At 40.9% G+C, this 19632-nt stretch overlaps 1 protein-coding gene across 4 annotated transcripts in view; it reads left to right on the forward strand.

Annotated features, from left to right (window-relative positions):
- Nucleotides 1–19632, forward strand: part of SKAP1 (src kinase associated phosphoprotein 1) — a 259792-nt gene that overhangs the window by 209645 nt on the left and 30515 nt on the right. For 2 of the 4 annotated variants that reach the window (XR_005023578.2, XM_057501395.1), the window contains exons 5-10: nucleotides 2896–2973; nucleotides 3818–3901; nucleotides 6575–6699; nucleotides 9024–9087; nucleotides 11253–11435; nucleotides 19426–19472. Coding sequence is in view for 3 of the 4 variants with exons in the window: in XM_057501395.1 (XP_057357378.1) it covers nucleotides 2896–2973; nucleotides 3818–3901; nucleotides 6575–6699; nucleotides 9024–9087; nucleotides 11253–11435; nucleotides 19426–19472 (581 nt within the window). In the remaining variant the exon portion in view is untranslated. Of the gene's footprint in view, nucleotides 1–2895; nucleotides 2974–3817; nucleotides 3902–6574; nucleotides 6700–9023; nucleotides 9088–11252; nucleotides 11436–19425; nucleotides 19477–19632 lie in introns of all 4 variants that reach the window. The other 2 variants (XM_036879685.2, XM_036879686.2) reach the window with 1 other exon arrangement.

Consider the following 19632-nt stretch of genomic DNA (forward strand, 5'->3'; position numbering starts at 1 on the left):
TGCTCTGCAGATCTGTTCATTTGCCAGTAGGTGAGGATCTGGGCATACAAGACTCCTCCTGCCTCATCACCCCAGCGCTGTGGCTAACGTTGTGTGTCCTCTGGATTACCTGTTCTTGATCAGCAGAGCACTGCACTGAGCTGACACTGAAAGAGGAGATGCCTTGATTGCCACAATGGCCACCCATCTTAGTTGTCTAGATTTATCTGATAGGTCATGGAGCTAATGAGATTGAGCTCAGTAAACTTTACATTGAGAACAGTTGTGTTATTGTATTCACCATACAGTGCCCCGCGCATAGAAGACAGTCAACAGAAGAGAGGGATTTGATTTGATTTCCTAATTTTTTTTCCATAGTCATTTCAAACTTCACATATAATCCCATTTTTTTTCCTATTGCCCATAAGGGAAACCAGGCAAAGAGAGTTCATCAATACAGATTTCCTCCAGTAAGAAAGCAACACAACACATCTTACAAAAACACAGCATATAAAGTACTGTATTTCCAGCCCTATTACTCTTCAGAATATTGTTGGTGAATGACCAAGAGAGAAAATCAGCAATTCATTCCGTGTCAATTTTAGCAAACCCAGTGCAACTCTTCAGGAAAGAAGGTGGTAATAGTCCTGTCCCTAGTCTCCTAGAATTACTGACTTGGAGTTCAAACATCTCTGCCGCATTATGTCTTTGTTTTCTTGGTGGTGGCATTCTTGGGTTTCGGTTGGTGAGGAGAGAAAAGCCTCATGCTGGTAATGTACTGAAAGTAAATGAAATTAAATAAGCGAAGCAGTGCTCATCACTACTTCCTTCCCCCCTGGGTAATTCAATTCAAGCTCTCTCTCTGATGGCAACTTGCAGGGACTGTCTCTGTCACCCCCGCTGGGGCCTGGAGTCTTAACATCTAAATAAAAGTTTCACTCAAGCATTTTTTATGCTCCTGCCAGCAGGATCAGTGAGCTGGTGTGGGCACATTAATGTAATATTCATACTCACAGACTCTCCCCGCACACAAGGCAATGTCTTTCCATTTTCATAATTATAGATGTTCCATAAAATGGCATTTAGATTTGCATTAAAAAAAGAGGTTTGAATTCTAATAGAACGTTTAACATGTCTTTTATGATTCAGACTCTCAGCATCTTTAACAAAAAGCTGTGTCTCTAAGTTTAACAAGACCTTAAAAAGGGGAGTGGGGTGGGGGAACTGTGGGAAGAAGAGATGGAAACCCCAAGCTTAGGGGATCCTGTTTTCTTATCCCCTGTGTCTTTCATTTAATTTTTAGGCCTCTAGGAGCAATTTTTTTGACAGAACTGCAGAGAATGGACTCTCTCTCAAAGGGCCTTCTCGACTACAATCCAGTTCCTCAGCCCAGACATTGCACCCTTAGTAGCACCTGCTTCTGTTTACCTGGGGAGTGTTTTCAGAGAGATAGTAGAATTTTCAGAGGGGTGGAAAAATGAAAGGATCCTCAACAAATGAACTTTACTTTCCTACTGTTCATCTCCTGCATGCACCCTGAGATCCATCTTGGGGTGGATTTATAGCAACCACAGAGTTTGCTAACTATAAAACATACAAATGAAAATAGTCCATGAACAAGGAAGTTAACAATAAGGACAAATAAAGAATCAGGCACTTAGACACACTAAAAAAGAAAAAGAGATGCTCTTCTGATCTACGTGTTTAAAACTAAGCTCAAAACAGCTTAAAAGCATAAGATAATTTTAGTTGCATTTTAAATTGTCTTAAAATGTTACTTTTAAACAAAATGTCTGTAAAGCACTGAGCAAAGTGCCAGCTCGTTGCCACCACTGAATAAGTGTTAGTTACTGTAGGAGATTTTTTTTTTAATTGTGTGACTGAAAAAAACTATTTCACCCAAAAGTCTCAGGAGACCCAGTTGATTCATATATGTTTGTGCCTTAATTTGGTTTTTATTTTGTTTTGCATTCTAAATTTTTTAAGGCAAACCAAAAGAGATTTGGGTTTGGGGACTAAAGAAAGTAAATTTGAGGATTCCAGCCCACTCCCTTCATTTCTCCTAATTAAGAAGTATAGAGTTGTTATTTTTTTTAAGAGTTTTTGTTTCGCGATTGTTTCTGTTTCATTTTATTTTTTGAGGAGAAAATTCCTTCCTCTTTGTCCTTTGCTCCTCCCCTCTGTAAAATAAGTCCAAACCCCAGTGGTGGAAGATGGATTAGAATCTTGACTCCTCAATAAATTTGTACCTAACAAGGCTAATTGAGAGCCAAGGATGTTAGCAGCATACAATTAAAGGCTGATGTCAGTTCAGGGTCTTCTGTTTGTAAAAGCGTCTTCCATCCTTAAACTGTTTCCCATACTTTGACAAAACCAGGATTTGGTAGTTATTGCCAAGTTCAGCTTGTATAGCCCTTCTTTGTGTGAACTTAATAGAACTGCTGCTCACTAAAGTGACTTTCTAGTTTTTAAAAAATGAGTGTGTATTTATCATTCCCTCTGATGTGACTGCATTGATAGTGAACTCTATCACTCATTAAAACTTGTCTCTGCTGGTTGCTATTCATTTGACTTTTGATTATCTCAGTGTGGATTATCCAATTTGGAACTTATATCCACAGCAAATTCTTAATTCTCTGGAGTCCTTTTCTTGCCAATCAGTATTGTACTTAGGGCACCTCCCCTTGCACAAACTAATGTATGTTTAGAAAATTTTAAGTGATTTTAGCATTAGATATAATTAGGAAGAAAGAAAATTTACTTTTTTTCCCAAGTCATGTAGAAATTGTTGCATTTTGTGCTGCTCAAGCAGTTGCCCTTCTGCACACCTTCATTAATGTAGATTACCTAAAGTAGCCTAAATAGACAAAAATTCTGTCAAGTTTCAACAAAGCATTTTGCTTTTGTCCCTTTTAGGAATGGAAGACATCACAAGAGGAGCTCAAGAGCTTGATAACATCATTAAGCAAGGATACTTGGAGAAGAAAAGCAAAGGTACTGATTAGACCCACAAATCTCAGAACATTCCAGAAGGGGAAGGGAAATAAGGAAAAAGAGGGCTAACATGGTAGGTGCCTTCTCTATGCCTAATACTGTGTGAGGCAGGTAGAAGACGAGGAAAGAAAAGAAGTCCGATGAGTGTGTGCATACTGCAGAGATGGCCCAAAATCTTCAGCAGATGGTGATCTTCAAGATAGGGCTTTGTTCCGCCTTGCTCACCTAAAATACAACAGGTCCTTAATAAATACTTGAATGAATGAATGAATGATATTCTTGTCCTCAATGCTCAGTGTGCTCCCATAGAATTAAACTGTGTTGCCAAGAGTATAATTTTTATATCATATGTGAAGCAGCCCACTTTCAAATTTAAGAGGAGCCCAAATACTGACCTATTCCTTATTTGGCTTGAACAAATATTACTAGGACTGGAGTCCTGAGTTTAATACTCAACAAGCAAATTGGCTTAAAGTACATAAAAAGTCATTCTCATGCCCATTGCCTGGAGCATCATTTTGGTTTGTTAAAAGGCAGCACATAAAGATATCAGAGAGAATTTGAGAAGTACAGAATGAGATTAGAATCTGAAAGATATAAAAGAAAATAGATAGCTGTGAGGGGTCAGAGCAGGCAAAGCCTGTTTAGAACTTGGACCTTTAATGAGTCCTTTGGACTCCGAGTCAGTATGGGATAACCTGTGGGAGTGAAAGGGAGGGCTTTACAGTCCATTAACCTGGGAAGTTAAACAATAACCCACTGGACTATGTGTTGTTGGATTTTACAGACTCTTCAGTGATTGTAGTTACCTGAATTTATGTCCCTTTACCGCTGTTCTGTTTAGATCATAGTTTCTTTGGATCAGAGTGGCAGAAGCGATGGTGTGTTGTCAGCAGAGGCCTCTTCTACTACTATGCTAATGAGAAAAGTAAGTGTTCTTCATTTGCACAGCAGCATCTCACTCCTGGATGCAAGCACTTCGTAAATTCTCAAGCATTTAGATCTCAAGATAGCAGTCCTTAACTAACACCCATAAAGGGGCATGCTTACGAAAGGAATAGACTAGGTAAATAATGCCTCGCCCATCACTAAAAACTCAGATGCCAATTTATAAATTATTTCCCCTTTAAACACTAGGATAAGTGTGGTCAACATATCAAAAGATTATCTTTTATTATGACTAATAACAATATTATCAAGGTCGAATACTTTGGCATTCTTTTTCTAAAACCAAAGAACCTCAAATTCTTTACAGGTATCAATAATAGAGTTAAAATATTAGAAAAAATTATTTCTGAGAAATATTTAAACAGCTTACCAATGGCCCAGAAACAGAACCCTCAAATCCAAACTCTCTAAGAGCATGCTCCACACTTTATCCTACTGATTCCTGGGCAGTAGTCCAGTGGACATCCCTAGAGCCACAGAATGTTGAGACCCAAATGGTTGCTGTGCCTAAGAGACACCCCTCAACCAGATGGCGGCAGCAACGGAGTGTTGACTCAGGCCAGAGGCAGATTCTTAATGAGCCACCACTTGAGTCAATCAAGCACAATGCTCATGAGCTATCGCTAGAAGCCTTGCATCCATGCTTAGCATAGTTGCTTAATTGGTGAGAAGGAGTAGAGGATATAAGCACAAATCAAAGGCAGCTACAATTAAATACAAGCTAAAAATTATCATTGTAGATGACTGCACACTTTCAAATAGGGGATACCCTCCTGCAGAGTCAAACTACCCCAGGAGTAATTCTCAGAAGCAAGAAGAAGATAAAGTAAAGCATCAGCTCTTGTGGGGGGTTTCCCTATGCTCCACCACCTTGGTACAAAAGCCAGTGATCTGGAGTAAATCCTTCATTTTCCTGCCAGTCATTTTCTGTTTAACCTCTCTTCCTTCTTTCTCAGACTTATTCTCTCCCAGTGCCTAGATATCCAGTCTGGGGACTAAATCAGATATCTACCAAGTTGCCTTTGGACTTCTGCACCTTTGGCACTGAGGTAGCAGAAAGAACTGCAGCTTTGCTAAGTGACTTGGAATCCTTAAGATTTGCTCTTGGGCCTCATCCTGCCTATCACTGACCTTCACCTAGGGTTCTCCAGCTTGGATTCCTCAGAGCCTTTCCCGTCTAGGGGTAAAGCATGAAGCCCTACTTGGAAATGTAGCAAAGCTCAAAAACTGAGCAACAAGTCCCCTGCATCCTTTCAACCCCCACACCACTCTCAAATCCAGCAACCACAGTTTCTCCCCTGAATTCTAAGCACACAAGCCAGCCGGTTGGTATTCTCTTAATTTTAAACCTTCAAACTAATACTTATGTCACCATAAAAATGTCATTTCCCTAGCATTTAAATAAGTGGTTGGCATACCTAGATAATGAAACCAAGTATCACATTCACTCATTCAGAATCCTTTGCACTTAAGGTGAGGGGTGGGTGGGGAGAGCAAGAGCAAGAAGAGACTTGGAGACTTTTATTGACCATTTTGCCGTCAGGGTGAAATAAAACCTAGTGACCAAAGAAACAACAAAACATTTTAGTGGCCAGTTAGAACAAGGAGAGATACTTTAACAAAAAAGATTCTGGTGTCAAAAAGCACTGTTGCATAGCTCCCTTCTCGCCAGTTACTTCTTACTGTGCCCCAGACATTTTCTTAGTAAGTGTAGAGTGTTTGTGTATTTCTTTTAGCTCAACCAGGTAAAAAGCAGAGTCTTGTCTCCTTTCCTTTCCTTTTAATATTGTCATCCCGCTGCCACCCTTATCATCATCATCAAAATTATTTGTTAATCAGTTCATCCTACATGATAACAGGACACAAAGCATCATGCAGACACTATGGTTCTGCTCTTCTAAACGTTCTGCCTAAACCACACCATGAGGACACAGAATCATTGGTAACTATCCCCTCCTTTACTGCTTCTAATATTTCATTTTTTAAAGAGGGTGACAAGCAGAGTAATCTCTCCTTTCCTTCATTTAGGGTCCTTCTCTTTTTATCTCCTTCATCATCTAATGTTACTCAACTATACTCTTCTACTTCCCAACTTGACCTCTTGGAAGAGAGATAAAATACTGAGTTTTAACTATTCTCGCTCTAGCATAAACTCTCACCTGTCCAACAGTGGGGGCGAGAGCAGTCTAGCCCAAATGCTACATGGGGCATAGGAGCAGATCCCAGGAACTTATAGTGCCCCCCTGCGCTGCTGCCCTTCCTCTAGAATGTGAGCTCTGCTGGCCCTGGTAATAATGTTTCGGTTTGGTAATAGCCTTCAAGAGTCTCACATTTACAGCCACTCTCTCCCAGCTGTAATAATTCCTTCTTTCTGTTATTATAGATCTCTTAACATTCTAATAAATTCTCTGTCTCTGTTGTACCCTTTTGACAAAATAACCCTTCATGTTGCCTTTCTCTAGCTTGGCAGTGATATCTGCCTCACTGTTGCAGTAACCTCTTCTTAAGCTTCCTTAATAACCTTTCCTTGACTGTTGTGGTTCCTCAGGGACGTGACAGCTGTTTCTGTGCTTTTATTTTACATACCAGAGAAGATGCTTTCCCTTGGCAGTTGTATATCTCTAGGGATACAGGGAACTTTCCTGTCTTGCAGGCAGACAGCCCAAAGGGACCTTTCTCATTAAGGGCTACAGCATACGGATGGCCCCCTACCTGCGAAAAGATTCCAAGAAAGAATGCTGCTTTGAGCTGACCTGCCAGGATAGGCGCAGCTATGAGGTAGGATGAATGGAGGAGACGGTGATCCTCATCAGTGTTTCGTTTTCGTTCCGTGTTGCATGTGAGCCGCGGTTGTGAGGCTGGGTTCCATCCTTCCTTTGTTACCTGCTCATTTCCTACCAAGACCTTTCTTGACACGTCCTCACCTTTGCTGTGCCAGTGCCTCCCTTCTCATTTCTGTTGCCGTTCTCATGCTAGATTCTGCCTTTGCCTGGGTTCCATTTCCACACCCCTCCCCTCTTGGTCTCACTCCGTAGGTGAGAGTGTTGCCTATGGCAGCATACACATCCAGTTCCTTATACATAGTCTCTACTATCATGGCCTTAATTCCAGTTCCCTTTATTTTTTAACTGACTATCTTGACTTCCTTTCATGAAATCCAGGAAAAGAAAAATCTGACACTAGTGTGAATAATAATTTATTTTCTCATATTTGTCTTGCTCTCCAAAATAATCTTCCCGTGTGTAGATGCACTGCGTATGTCAAGAAAGATTTCTAAGATATTGGTGACAATGATTACTGAGTAGTAACAGAGATACTGAGGGATGAGAGGACCTGGATGGGGATGAGAAAGACTCATTCTTCACTGTGTTCATTTTTATGTATTTTGACATAATGTAATAGAATAGGTAATGCATTACTACCTATTATAAAATTAACTAAAGCAATAAAAAATTTCTGACTATGGGAATATAGTGATTTTCACCACAAATACATTTTTACATATGTGCATGTGTATACACATATTGTTTCCTGCTTGTTAGTAATTTTTATCTTGCCAGTTTCACTAAAAAATTTTAGAAAAACTTTAGCTAACTTAAGATAAAGAGGAAAACCACGCTAAGGTTAATATTAACCACTTGATTACCCCTTTGAGTCTTCAAATTTTTCTCAACATCATACTTTTATGTTTCTATAGTATCCTGACCCTTATTTTGCCAAATAACTTAGCTCTTCATTATGCAACTTCAAAACACTTTTTTGAATTTAAACTAAACTTTTCTACAAAGTCTTGTAGAGATGTATATAGTACAGATGTATGCACTGGGTATGTTTCTAAGTTATTTTTATTTTCAGTTCTGATGGTTCCTCATCCAGATAAATATTTATATGACAAGTCTAAAGCAATTTCCCTAGACATTTTTTATAGAAATGTGTTTTTAAGAAACCAAGAATGACAGTGTCTATTAATTAGGTATTAAGCAGGAATCTAGGTCTTTTATAGCACATATCTTTATCTTACCCTAATGGCCAAATAATAAAAATGTTTTTCAGAAACAGTCATTTCAAGTTGATTCATTTAACATAAAAAATTACCAAGGCTTGATGCTTAACTGGCCTGTTTTGTGAATCAGAATGTAGAGTTTGTTTATTCTTTTCTTGGCCCATTGAATCCAAGCTATTACCATGGTCTGTGGATTCTTCCTCTGTAATATCCTTTGGCTTTTGCCCCTCTTATTCATTCCCACAGCCATCAATAGAGTCAAGTTCGTATCACTTCACCCAAAAAAATAGTTAAATAGCCTTCTAGTTGGTCTTCTGTCCCCAGTTTCTCCCTATTCCAATCCCTTCTACCCACAATTATTGAAAGCATCTCTACTTTTTTTGCTAGAATTTACAGTGGCTTCCTATTGCCTACATTTTAAGTCTGAACTCCTAGTACTCAGAGCGCTTTCATCGGCTTTTCTCTGACCCTTAGCTCTCCAGCTTTATGTGCTACTGGTCAAGCTGAGCTGCCTGCCCTCCCCTACGTGGTCTCGTTCTTAATCTTTTGCACATGGTTCTCTCTATCCGAAATGTCCAATTCCCTCCACCAGCCAGTTTCCACCAACTCTTTTGAGAGTATTACTTCAGCAAGCCTCCCTGGCTACTCTAGGCAACAGTATGTGTTCCTGGTGCTCTCTCCACACCCAGCTGTTATTACATGCAGCCACTTTGTATTGTTTCCATTTCAAGGGTGTATGTTTTCTCCATAACTGATGCATTATTGCTCTTTGAAGTCAAGAATTTTAGGTTGCTTTTTTTTTCTGGAATCTTTTCTCAAATAAATGCCTGATGAGTGAATGGAGAAATCAAATGACTGTACATGGACATATCTGGACTCAAATAGCTGTCAACATTGGTTATGCAAAATTATTGAAGGAAAAAAATCACTTTGAGAACAATTTTGATCTTTTTTTCTAAATATTAAGCAGGCAGAGAATCCTGACCTTTCACCTGGACTCTGCAGCTCGACTCATAAGGTTCCCCCATCTCAAGCCTCCCTGTAGGATTCATGGAAATTTTAGTGAAGGTGATAAATTAATTTATGAATTTTTCTCTAGTTTACAGCTACTAATCCCACTGAAGCCAGAGACTGGGTGGATCAAATAAATTTCCTGTTAAAGGGTAAGTATCATGATTCAACAATACTTGACATCATCATTACTCAACAATACTGGAATAAGTGTGTCGTTGAAGTTATATAGCATAAATATATTCCACCAGTATCAACATGTATTTTTTCTGCCCATTCTCCCTTCTGCCCTCCCTACCACACCCCTTAAATGCAACAGATAGTGCCATGCATGAATCAGAAGGTAAAGAAACCATCAACCCAGAGATGACTTCTGATATTATTGTAGCTCATCCACCTACCTACAGGCAAGCCTGTAATATTCATAATCACCGGAAAAGGAGGTTTCAAAAGTCAACTCAGCTCAATTCAGGGTCTCCTAACCTCCTATACTCTGGAAAGGAAATTCATGATATCAACTTAGAATCATCTCAATGTGACTTAGTGCCAACATCTTGTTTTAGTCTTAGTAGGAAGGAGAAATCTAACCTCGTCTATGTGGCCTTCAAGAACATTAGACATTAAAAACAAATTGTTATTTCTCAAGTAACAGTGCGATAAATGCTCCTTGCTATGGGATGGGTAGAATCCTGCCTGAAGACGTTAAATGACCGCTCTTAGAGTACCCTCTGCTGGCCAGCCGGCAGGCACAGCAGTAACAGTGGCCCGGGAAGCCTGGTCTGGGAGTGGCCTGGCAGGTAGAAGGAGCCAACCTTGAGTCTGTCACTTGGCATCAGATAACCTTCCTATGCCATCACAGCAGGACCCTGCCTCTGCAGAAAGGCAGAAACACCAACTTTGTACATGGCCCAGGACCTAGGCAGAAGCATGTCAACCTAAAAATGCCAAGCCTTTCCATCTCTGTTTTTAATTCTGCTATAAGATTTTATTGTGGCTAAAAAGAAAGAAGCACCAGAGCTTTAATTACAAGGGTTGCCTATTTTACTCCGTTTATGCCTTTGCTATCATGGAAACAAACTTGCATCTACCAAGAGCTTCACATATAATAGACTGGAACTAGGCAAACATGAACATTGATGGCGAGACTACAGGGTACACTCTCATCTAGGTGCCTTGGATTTATGCGTGTAATATACCCCTAAGTGTGTAAACCTCAATAAAACTCAAAGCAGCTTTATTGAGCTGTACCCTGTGGTACTTTCAGAATCCCACATTGAAGAAATTATTCATTCCATTTTATTTTCAAACAAACAAAATAATAACATATGGTTGAAGCCACAAATGTGTCTTTGATCCCTTCTTCATATATGAGGTGGCACCAGAATTCAGAGGAAAATTGTTGCAAAATCTTTATTAAAAGCCTAATCAAACCAAACAGTTTTATTGTGTTTTGAAACGAACATCAAATATCTCTTCTTCCTTTCCTTCCCCAGAGCACCCTGACTGCACTCGCCCATCCTGCAGAGGCCCCTTGGCAGGGTTTCAGAGAGCACTCTGTACTATACGTCAGAGAACGAACCTTCCCAGTTCCCCATTAAAATAAAAAACCAATCTCCCTCTCCCTCCCTGTGCTCCCTGGTGCTGTAATGGCTTAGCCTCCTCTATGCAGTGACCCACTTTAAGGTCAGCCAGACTGTACAGTTGCAAAAGGACATTGTAACCACATCGCCCAGCCATTGCATTTGGTCTTGTATTACTGTTATGTTTTTCCATATCCCACTTCCTCTTCCACTTTTGCCTGTTTTTCTCTTTACAAACAAATGTGTCTGAAATTTTGCAGTGTGGTCATATGGAGCATGAGCTTCTGACAGCTCAGATACCCTACAGAAGCCACCACAGTCCCCACTGCTCTGTGCACCCTGGAGAACCACAGGCTATCACTCACCCTTCTGGTTTTCTATTTGACGAGCAGTGCGTGGCACACTGTCATTTCCTCTTCTGGCCTATTTTCTTCTCTTTGCCTCTTGTGCTCATTCACACACCCATACTTTTCAGAGCTGCTTCATCCTGATCAAGTTTTATTGCAAGGAAGGATTTATGTTGATGGTTTAAACTTGATGCAGTGCTAGTCTGGCCTTTTCTGCAGATTTCCTGCCACAAAGGCCCGCATTAGAAATAACAGCACTTAACCCGGTGTTTCATTTTCTTTTGACATGTTGTATTCTCTTGCCTCCTCCTCCTTCTCCCTCTTTCCTTTTCTGCCTTATTCTTTCCTTTTTCTCCCTATCATGACTCATTCTTCTCTGTTCCCTGGCAGACCTGAGCTCCTTAACCATCCCCTGTGAAGAGGAGGAAGAAGAGGAAGAGATGTATGATGACATTGATGGCTTCGACGCCCCACATTCTGGTTCCCAGTGCAGACCCATCACCTTGCCTGGGAATCTGGGGCCAAAAGAGCCCACAGAGGGGAAAGATGAAGATATTTATGAAGTCTTACCAGGTGAGGAATTTCATCTTGTAATTATCTTCCACTAGTCTCAGAAATTCTTGACCTGGTGGAAGAATGTACCTTTGAAAACTCCAGGGGAAGCCAAATTTCTGAAGGAGAGAACATAGGGGAGTTTCAGGGGAGCGTCCGTGATTCCCAGTACAGTTCTCCCTCCCTCTGGGAGCAAGCTGGATTGACTAGGGAGTTTCTTTCATCTGTGCCATGTGAAGTCATTGATTATACATATGTAGACAAGGTTAAAGTGTCAAGGGTGCTCATGTTGGTTTTCAGTGGTTTACTGTGAATTTGGGGGCGAGTTATCAAAACTTTCAAATTCTTTTCCGTGTAACTGTGAGAAAATGGCAAGTTGCCCCCAAATGATGAAGGCTATCAAAAGTCTGAAGGGATATAGGTAAATGCTGACAAACCTTTTCAGTAACCCAGCAAAACTCTCATAGAACACAACTCATTATTACCTAGTTCAGATAGACCACGAACCAAAGAGCACCATTCCAGCGGGTCTATTGTACATATTTCTTTTCTTCCAAAGGCATAAAAATGGCATCTCGAAAAATGTATAGTCATCACCGCTTCCGCATATCCACCTCTTGTGGGTATAACAGCAGCTGTGGAACGGTGCAGAGCACAGTGGGGGTTAGTCTGTGGAAAACTGAAGCCTGAACTTTTTAATTGTAAGGTAGTTAGACCACATGAATGCTGAATCTTCAGGTCCATTCAGAAAGATCATTCCTATGGAAATTTGCCAGGAGTTCAGTGCTCTGCTGAGAAATTCAAGTTAAGCCTAAATTTATAGCAATTTAAACCTCAATCCCAGATGGATTTAGGAACTAAGGGGAATCTAACAACTCAGGCCCTTGCATACAGGGCTTGTTGCTAAAAAGCATCGTCAGTAAGCAACTTGCATTTCAAGGCTCCCTAAGAAGATGGTCCAACACTGTCAATGCTGCATTCGTGTCTTCCCTGTGGGAGAAGCACGTCACTGCCACCTGAGTCAAGCGGTGGGGCTGTGACCACACATCTCCTTGCTGGGGCTTCACCCACCCACCAAGGAGATCCTGCTTCTCCTCCTAGCACTTCCAGCCTTTTTGTTGTGTTTTATTATGCAAATGATATCTTGGTTGAGGTCGAGCCATTTCTTGTGTCTGAAGTTAAAAAAAAAAATGATAATTTCCTCAGCAAGTCATCGTCGTTAATGAAGTTTTACAAAAACAGATACAACCAAAGGAAAATAAAATTTCACAGGTGATAAATTTTTCCAATTTCCCTGGCAGAATTCGATAGGATTGTTAAATTAAGAGTGAAGGTGTCTGTTAGAAAGCAACGAGCAGTGATGGGTAATTTTATAGAGTGGAAAATTGAATCAAATTGCTACATTAAAACACAGCTCCTCTGAGAATCTTCCCTTTCACAGTCTGCTCCATTGCAACAGCAGGGTGCAGAAATGGATCTAATTCACAACACTCCCTAAAAGGACATGTACTCCCCAACTTAGCCAGAATCTTCTTAGTGAGCTCACATTCCACTCACTCCTGTCCAGGCTTGGGGAAATATCCAGGTGACGCTCCACTTTGCGTTGCAGCTGTGGAGGGGTGCTTGGGAAAACCTCCCTGAATCCCTCAGCCTTCTTGGGGAGCAAAGAAGGGCCTTATCATGCACCATGTCTAGTTCTCAAAGGAACCAGGCAGGAGGGGGGCTGATGCTCAGAGATGCAAAAGAGAGCAAAGAGAAAGAAGCCTCTGAAAATAAGATGAATTTGAGACCATCCCTTCCCTGAGGTGGGTCGGTGAACAAAATGATTGGCTTCTTAAAGACCGTCCTTTCTCCGGCCTCCTGAATTCCTACCCTCAGCCATTGTCCAGGGTACCAGGACATTCCTCCAAAATTCGTGCCAGTTCAGATGTTGGAGTGGACTCCAAGGGCACAGAAACTGTTTTCTCAAGGAAAGGCACTTACCCTCTGTTCACGACAACTGTTCCTCCGAAGTGAGGCCGGCCACGCCAGAGGAGAGCCAGAGTCTCTTTCTGCTAGACAGGGAAATGGCAGCTAACGTGCTTATAAGTTTCGAAGGACAGTGCTATACCCAGCCAACAGGTTCTTTCCCAAAAGGCTCTAATCTGTACGTTTTTAGAGACAGCATTGGAGATGGAATATATTGGCATTTAATTATGAGATGAATATTTCAGCTGCAAGTCTCCATCACCCAGCTTCCTGGCCACCCCACTCAGTTTGTTGCCTCTGAAATGACTGTTCATTTTGCATATGCCTAACTACCAGTCCTGGAGAAACTAAAAGGGAATGTGAGGGCGCCTATCACTGTCCCCCTCTGCTGCCATCTCCAAAGACCACCTATCAAGCAGTGGCATGTGAGAGACAACATGGTATTTGCAGGGAAAGGTACTGATTCTAAGTCCGAATGGACCTGCTCTGCCACCTGCTAGCTGTGAGACATTGAGCAAGTTATTTGCTCTTTCTGTGTGATTTTTCCCATCTGTAAAATGGGGATAACTAGAGTAGCTATCATAGAAGGATGCTTTAAGAAGCCTAGAACTGTAGTGTAAAGCACTTTGAACAGAGCCCTGACATGCAGGGAACACTCAATAAACACTGGCTATTATTAATTTGGTGGTGGTTAAATAGGAAGTATTACCTCTTTGAAGAATTGAGGGATGGATAGCTCTCTGCCTCCACCCACCAGACCTGAGACTGTGCACTTGGACCTTTTCAGCTATGTGTACCAAGCAGGTAAAACTGAAAATCGTGAGCAGATGGAATGTGGACCGCACCTTCTGCTCAGGCTCATTTTTACTGCAAGGACAGGTGCTGGGTGGAGGGATAGCTGACAGCAATGTTGGATAGTGCTAACACTGCATAACATCAAAAGTCAGATGACTTGGGCCTCTAGCATTTGTTTCATTATAATAGGCAAATGTGCTTTGTGGAGAATATTTAGCATTGACAGTTCTGTTAATCCTTCCTCTTTGGGGCCTACACAAGCCTGTCTCTATGGGGAAGGCCATGTAAGTGAGATCTCCCTTCCAGAATATAATTTCAGTTGGCCTCCGACGAGAGAGAAAAGTGCCTGTAACACATACCCAGTCAATACAAAAATGTTTTTTCCTAATCAAACTAATGTATGAGTCATCAAATTAAATACACTACATCACATTAATCATAAAATGATTAGCATTTGCTACATGGCCAGCACTTCCCTTCCCATGAGAGAAAACCAGAGCACTCGAGGTTTTCAGCCAAGACCACAAAAAATGTTAGTCCTGGATAATATGGTTTCAAGGTTGGTATCCGGTGGGATGTCTGAACATTCGTGTTGAGCATATGAGAGCCCTTGATTTTTAAGATCTCCATTTGCAGTAGATTAAACTGTAGGGAACTACCATGGAAAAAAGCTAAAGCATTATTTGGAAAATGGGAGGCTTTTCTGAGCACTCTCTCACCCCTCCCCAAAATTGGGGCTAGCACAGGCCCAGTTTCATGATTCAAGATTCCATAAAAGGACAACTTTTATCAGGTTTCTCTTTGTCTGGGACCTCAAGGCGGGAATCCAGCAAGGCGCCCGAAACCGCTGAAGAGCTGTAACTGGGCCTCGCAGCAGCTGCAGGGGCTACAGAATCCGGCTGTGTTCTCTAGAGGGGTTTCAAGGGAGCAAATGGAGAGACAAAGAGCCCTTGCTGGGAATTTCTGTGCACATTCCAGTGCTGCTCACGCTGTCCCAGAGGGCTATTATAGACTCAGATACCAGATTGCTTTATAATAAAGCATATAACTGGGCTTTTTTTTTTTTGAGTCAAAGGAAAACAAGCATTCTGTGGGATTATTCTTCCCCTGTACGGTTGTCCAGACCCACAGGAAGGGGGAACAGTGGTAAGAGGATGGCTAAGGAAAAGAAAGAGAAGACACCCAAAATACAACGTTTATGAAGAAAGTGATTTCCAGCTTCATAGAAAGCACACTCTATGAGGGGATCATCAAAGAAGAGTCAACATCCTCATCAGGCACCCTCCAAGCTTCCCGGCCTTTTCTCTCTCACGCCCATGCACACTGGGCCCTAGACACACAGCATTTGGGTCTGGCCAGCACCAAAACCAAAATAATACCATTTCTTATAACTAGAAGATACCCCTAATCTCCACCTATAAAACCCTATATATTTTGCTCAAATGTGTCTCTTCAGTGACACCCTCCCAGATATTCAATTGAAATTGAGCTCTGTTTTAGCCCTTACTACAGTGATTTGTATTCAGGTCTTTCTCCTCTAATTAGTGGGTACTCAGTTATTATTTGTAAAATTAAATTCAGTGCATTCCAGGTGTTGCAGTTAGCACAAATTGAGTTTAATATCTAGTACATCAAGACCATACCATGGAGATAAGATGCAAATATTTTTGAAGTAACAGTTGGGATTACCAACTATATGGCAGAACATTAAATGTGTTACCTGCATCTTGCTCTTACTTTCCATATTGTCTGAAGAAGTGCTATAGCATCCAAGGTTTTATGTGTGTGTGCTGTGGAGTGGTTTCTCTTTCCACTTGTCTGCATGATCCCTTTGCACTTCGAGTCTACCTGTATTTCTGTCACCAGAGCACCTTGACATCTGGTTGCACATTGACACATTTGGCATTTCTTAAGCTTCTGCCACCTTGCTTTGTTTGAAGTGATTCTCTCTTTCTGATCTGGTCATTTTTCGAATGTTATTCTTGGTTTAGCCAGTGTTACAGCAGCACTTCACAAATGGAGCCAGGTGTCATGGGAAGCTGGCTCCTCTCTGTGCCTCTGAAGTGGAGTCAGTGTCCTGTTCCTTTCAGCCTCTCATTAGTGTCGCTGACATTGTGCCAAAAGTGTTGATTGAAATCAGCTCTCTGGATACTGATGCTCATTTGTGATGCCACATGGTTCTTTTACATGTTCGCACAGTTAACAGAATCTTCCTCAACTGTTTTCCCAGCTGAGATGAGATATTTGGGGATCAAGTAGAGCATTTAATGTAATAAGTGGACAGTAATCTTTAGAGGTTAATTTGTTTAAAACCTATGTAAGGTTGGGGTCCCATATGCCCAGTTAGGAGCAGGAACCATTATAATCTATTACTGTTTAAAGTTGAGCTAGCACATAAATTTTGATTCTCTCTTAAATGAAGATGTATTTCAGATGTAATGCTAAAATGCCTAATAATATTCCTATAAAGAAGTTTAATAAGCTCGTTAGCCTAAAAAAAATTTTTTCCAAAATAATCTCTTTAGGATCAAAGTCTCACCTTATGGATGAAAAAAAAGGGAAATTTGGCTGTTTAACTCCCTTTTGTGAGCACTTTTTTTTCTGATAGCACATAATCAGTTTTCTTGACTCTAGAGTTTGAAAGATACTCATTTGATTTCATTGAAGGATCCCAGATAAAATTGTACACCTCTCTGAATTGTGCCCTCTGAAGCTGGGAAGGTGCTTAGAGTTGTGCCATTCATAACCAGATGTGGAGGTCTTCTCCTTCACTATGAGATGGCACCCCCATATCACACTTTCAGAGGCTGCACAGCACCCAGCCTCTCCCATCAATAGCTAGGCTTCTTGACTTTCAGCCACCTGGAGGACAACCTTAGATAGAACAGATGTGGGGATTGGAGCTTCCCGGTTCACATCCATTACCGTGGAGCTTAGCAATGGTAGTGAATGATTCACTGTATAAGATCTATAGCCAGCGTCCTGTTTTCTTTCTAGGTGACTCCACAGGCGCAATGGAAATCAGAGTATCTGGTCTGGTATTGAATGCAAGGGACAGATTTTTATTTTTTCTATTTTTGTATCGTGACTAGATTAAGTGCAGTTGCTTGAAAGAATAAAGGAATCAAGTTTTAGTTCTCATTTTTATCATTGTAAATAGGTTTACATTCTCCTGTTTTACAAATGCAAAGAGCAGGCAAGCCACTTTCAATAATTTATTTTAAAATCAATGCTAATGAGGTTATGTCTCGTCAGTGGCCGAGTTTTACAATAAAGTCTGATTTATTTAGAAAAGATCTTTGGTGTAGCTTCCCATCTAATGGTGGTGGGAAGGAGGTGGAGTAGCAGGCATGGTGACCCTCCAACTTCGGATCCAATTTGTAATTCACAGTGGAGATTTGACCCAATTTACATTGATTAGAATTGGGAGGAAGAGACATCTGCACACAGACAGCAGAGGTAGAATAAACCCTCTCTACGAAAGTGCCTAAGCACAGCAAATTATTGGTCTTTGTGATTGAGTTGTTTGATATCAGCAAAAGAGCTGCTCTCTCTCCAAATTACTGGGGATCTCTAAAACTAAGGACACACCAACTCTTAATGTTCTCAGTCCTGTGAAGTGGTCCCACATTAAAAAGGAAAAGCAGCATAGCAGAGGAAGGAAGGAAGTGAGCAGGTAATAAGAAGACAATGTGCAAAGAATGATGTTTAACGTGATTTATTTCAGCGTGATCTATTTCTGGTGTTTGCTTTTACTCCTCCATTATCTCACATCTTGATTTCTCATGGTGGGGTGCAGGGAGCGCTACAGGTGGTGAGTTGGAAATTCTGGGCTGCCAGGTCATATGTGGAGATTGGAAGAGTTGAGTCCCTTTTCCACAGAATCTTGTAGGGCAAATACATGTATTTATTATGTAACACATTGTTTTAATCTTAATAACATGTGATTGATTCCCCCAGATTATCAATCCCCTAATTTTTGTTTTTACTTATTTTTGTATGTGAAATCTATTACTTCTTTAATGTCCTATAGCATTCTAACATATTTTTATGCTGTTTTTTCTTACTTATGAGCTTAGAATTTACTTCAAGTTTGACATACCAGAACTCATATTGCCCTATAATCCCTATATGTTTTTTAAATGTGGGGTGGTGGACTGTCCTCAAAAGTTCCATTTAGTGGCAAAACTATGGGGAAGCAATAAGTGAGTGCCCTGAGACCTAGGAAGAGAAAGGAAAGGAAATGTGGCCAGAAGAAACTGAGTATTCAACCCTCAAAATGTTGCTTATTCCCCATTCACTGTGTGTGTGTGCATCCAGAGTGATGGTGAGGAGAAGGATAGCAAGTGCATTTTCATTCATTTTACTCCACATATAAAACAGTTAAGTATGATTCTGATACTCATGCTTTCTTTATAAAGGCCCAATTCCCATGTTTTCAGGTAGTATGAAATCTGAGATGAAACGGGTTAGAAATGTCAAGAAACAGGCCAATCATGTTGTGACTTGGACCACATAAACACTTGACTGGAGTTAGACAATAGCATCGACTTAGAAACCATTGTGTACCTGCAGCAATTAATTAAAAGACCATTCCATCTACCCTCAGGAGCTTACACTCTAGTGAACAAGGCAGGCTGAATAATACATTAAAAAGATAACTACAAGCCCCAAGTACTAAGAACATAAAATTGTGTACATGACCAGCTTCTGCTACAGCTGAACAAAGCTTGATACATTAAGGACTAATTAATCAGGGAGGGTTTAAACACAGTGCTTAGCTTCACACACACACACACACACACACACACACACACACACACACACACACACCCTAACTCTTGATGCTTACATGGAGATAATACATTTTGAAGAGAATTCTAGACGGAGAAGGGAAATAGGGTTTGAGGAGAAAGATTAGGATTCTCCTGACAGGCACCTAAATAATCCAGAGGATTGGAAGCTGCACAAGGGCAGGGACCCTGCCAGTCTTTTCCATTGCTGCATCTCCAGTTCCTAATGTACTGCCTTGCATATAGCAAACATTTAGAAGTGTTTGTGAATAAATGAATGGGAAGGGAAGAAAGAGAGGAGCCAGTCTGAAGGTAGAGATGATTTTTTTAAAAAAGGACATGGTAATTTTTGCCTTAAAAATGTGTGATGAACTCAGTGAAAGAAAGCCCAAATGTATAATGAATATAAGACTACTGACCACTGATTGCTAATGCCAATCATGTTTACTCCTCAGATGAAGAGCATGACCTAGAAGAGGAGGAGAGTGGCACTCCACAAAAAGTAGGTATGAGAGCCTCATAAATGTGCAAGCCCTGGGTAGGACATTCGGGTCTCTGACTGAAGAAAGCACCTTTCTCCAGACTACAGACATTACCAGACTCGCTAATTAAGAGGATACTGCTGTGTCAACCTCAAAAGCCCCAAATAAGGTGACCGGGTA

This window comes from Manis pentadactyla, chromosome 4, assembly GCF_030020395.1.
Source record: "Manis pentadactyla isolate mManPen7 chromosome 4, mManPen7.hap1, whole genome shotgun sequence".
NCBI classification, from domain to species: Eukaryota; Metazoa; Chordata; class Mammalia; order Pholidota; family Manidae; genus Manis; species Manis pentadactyla.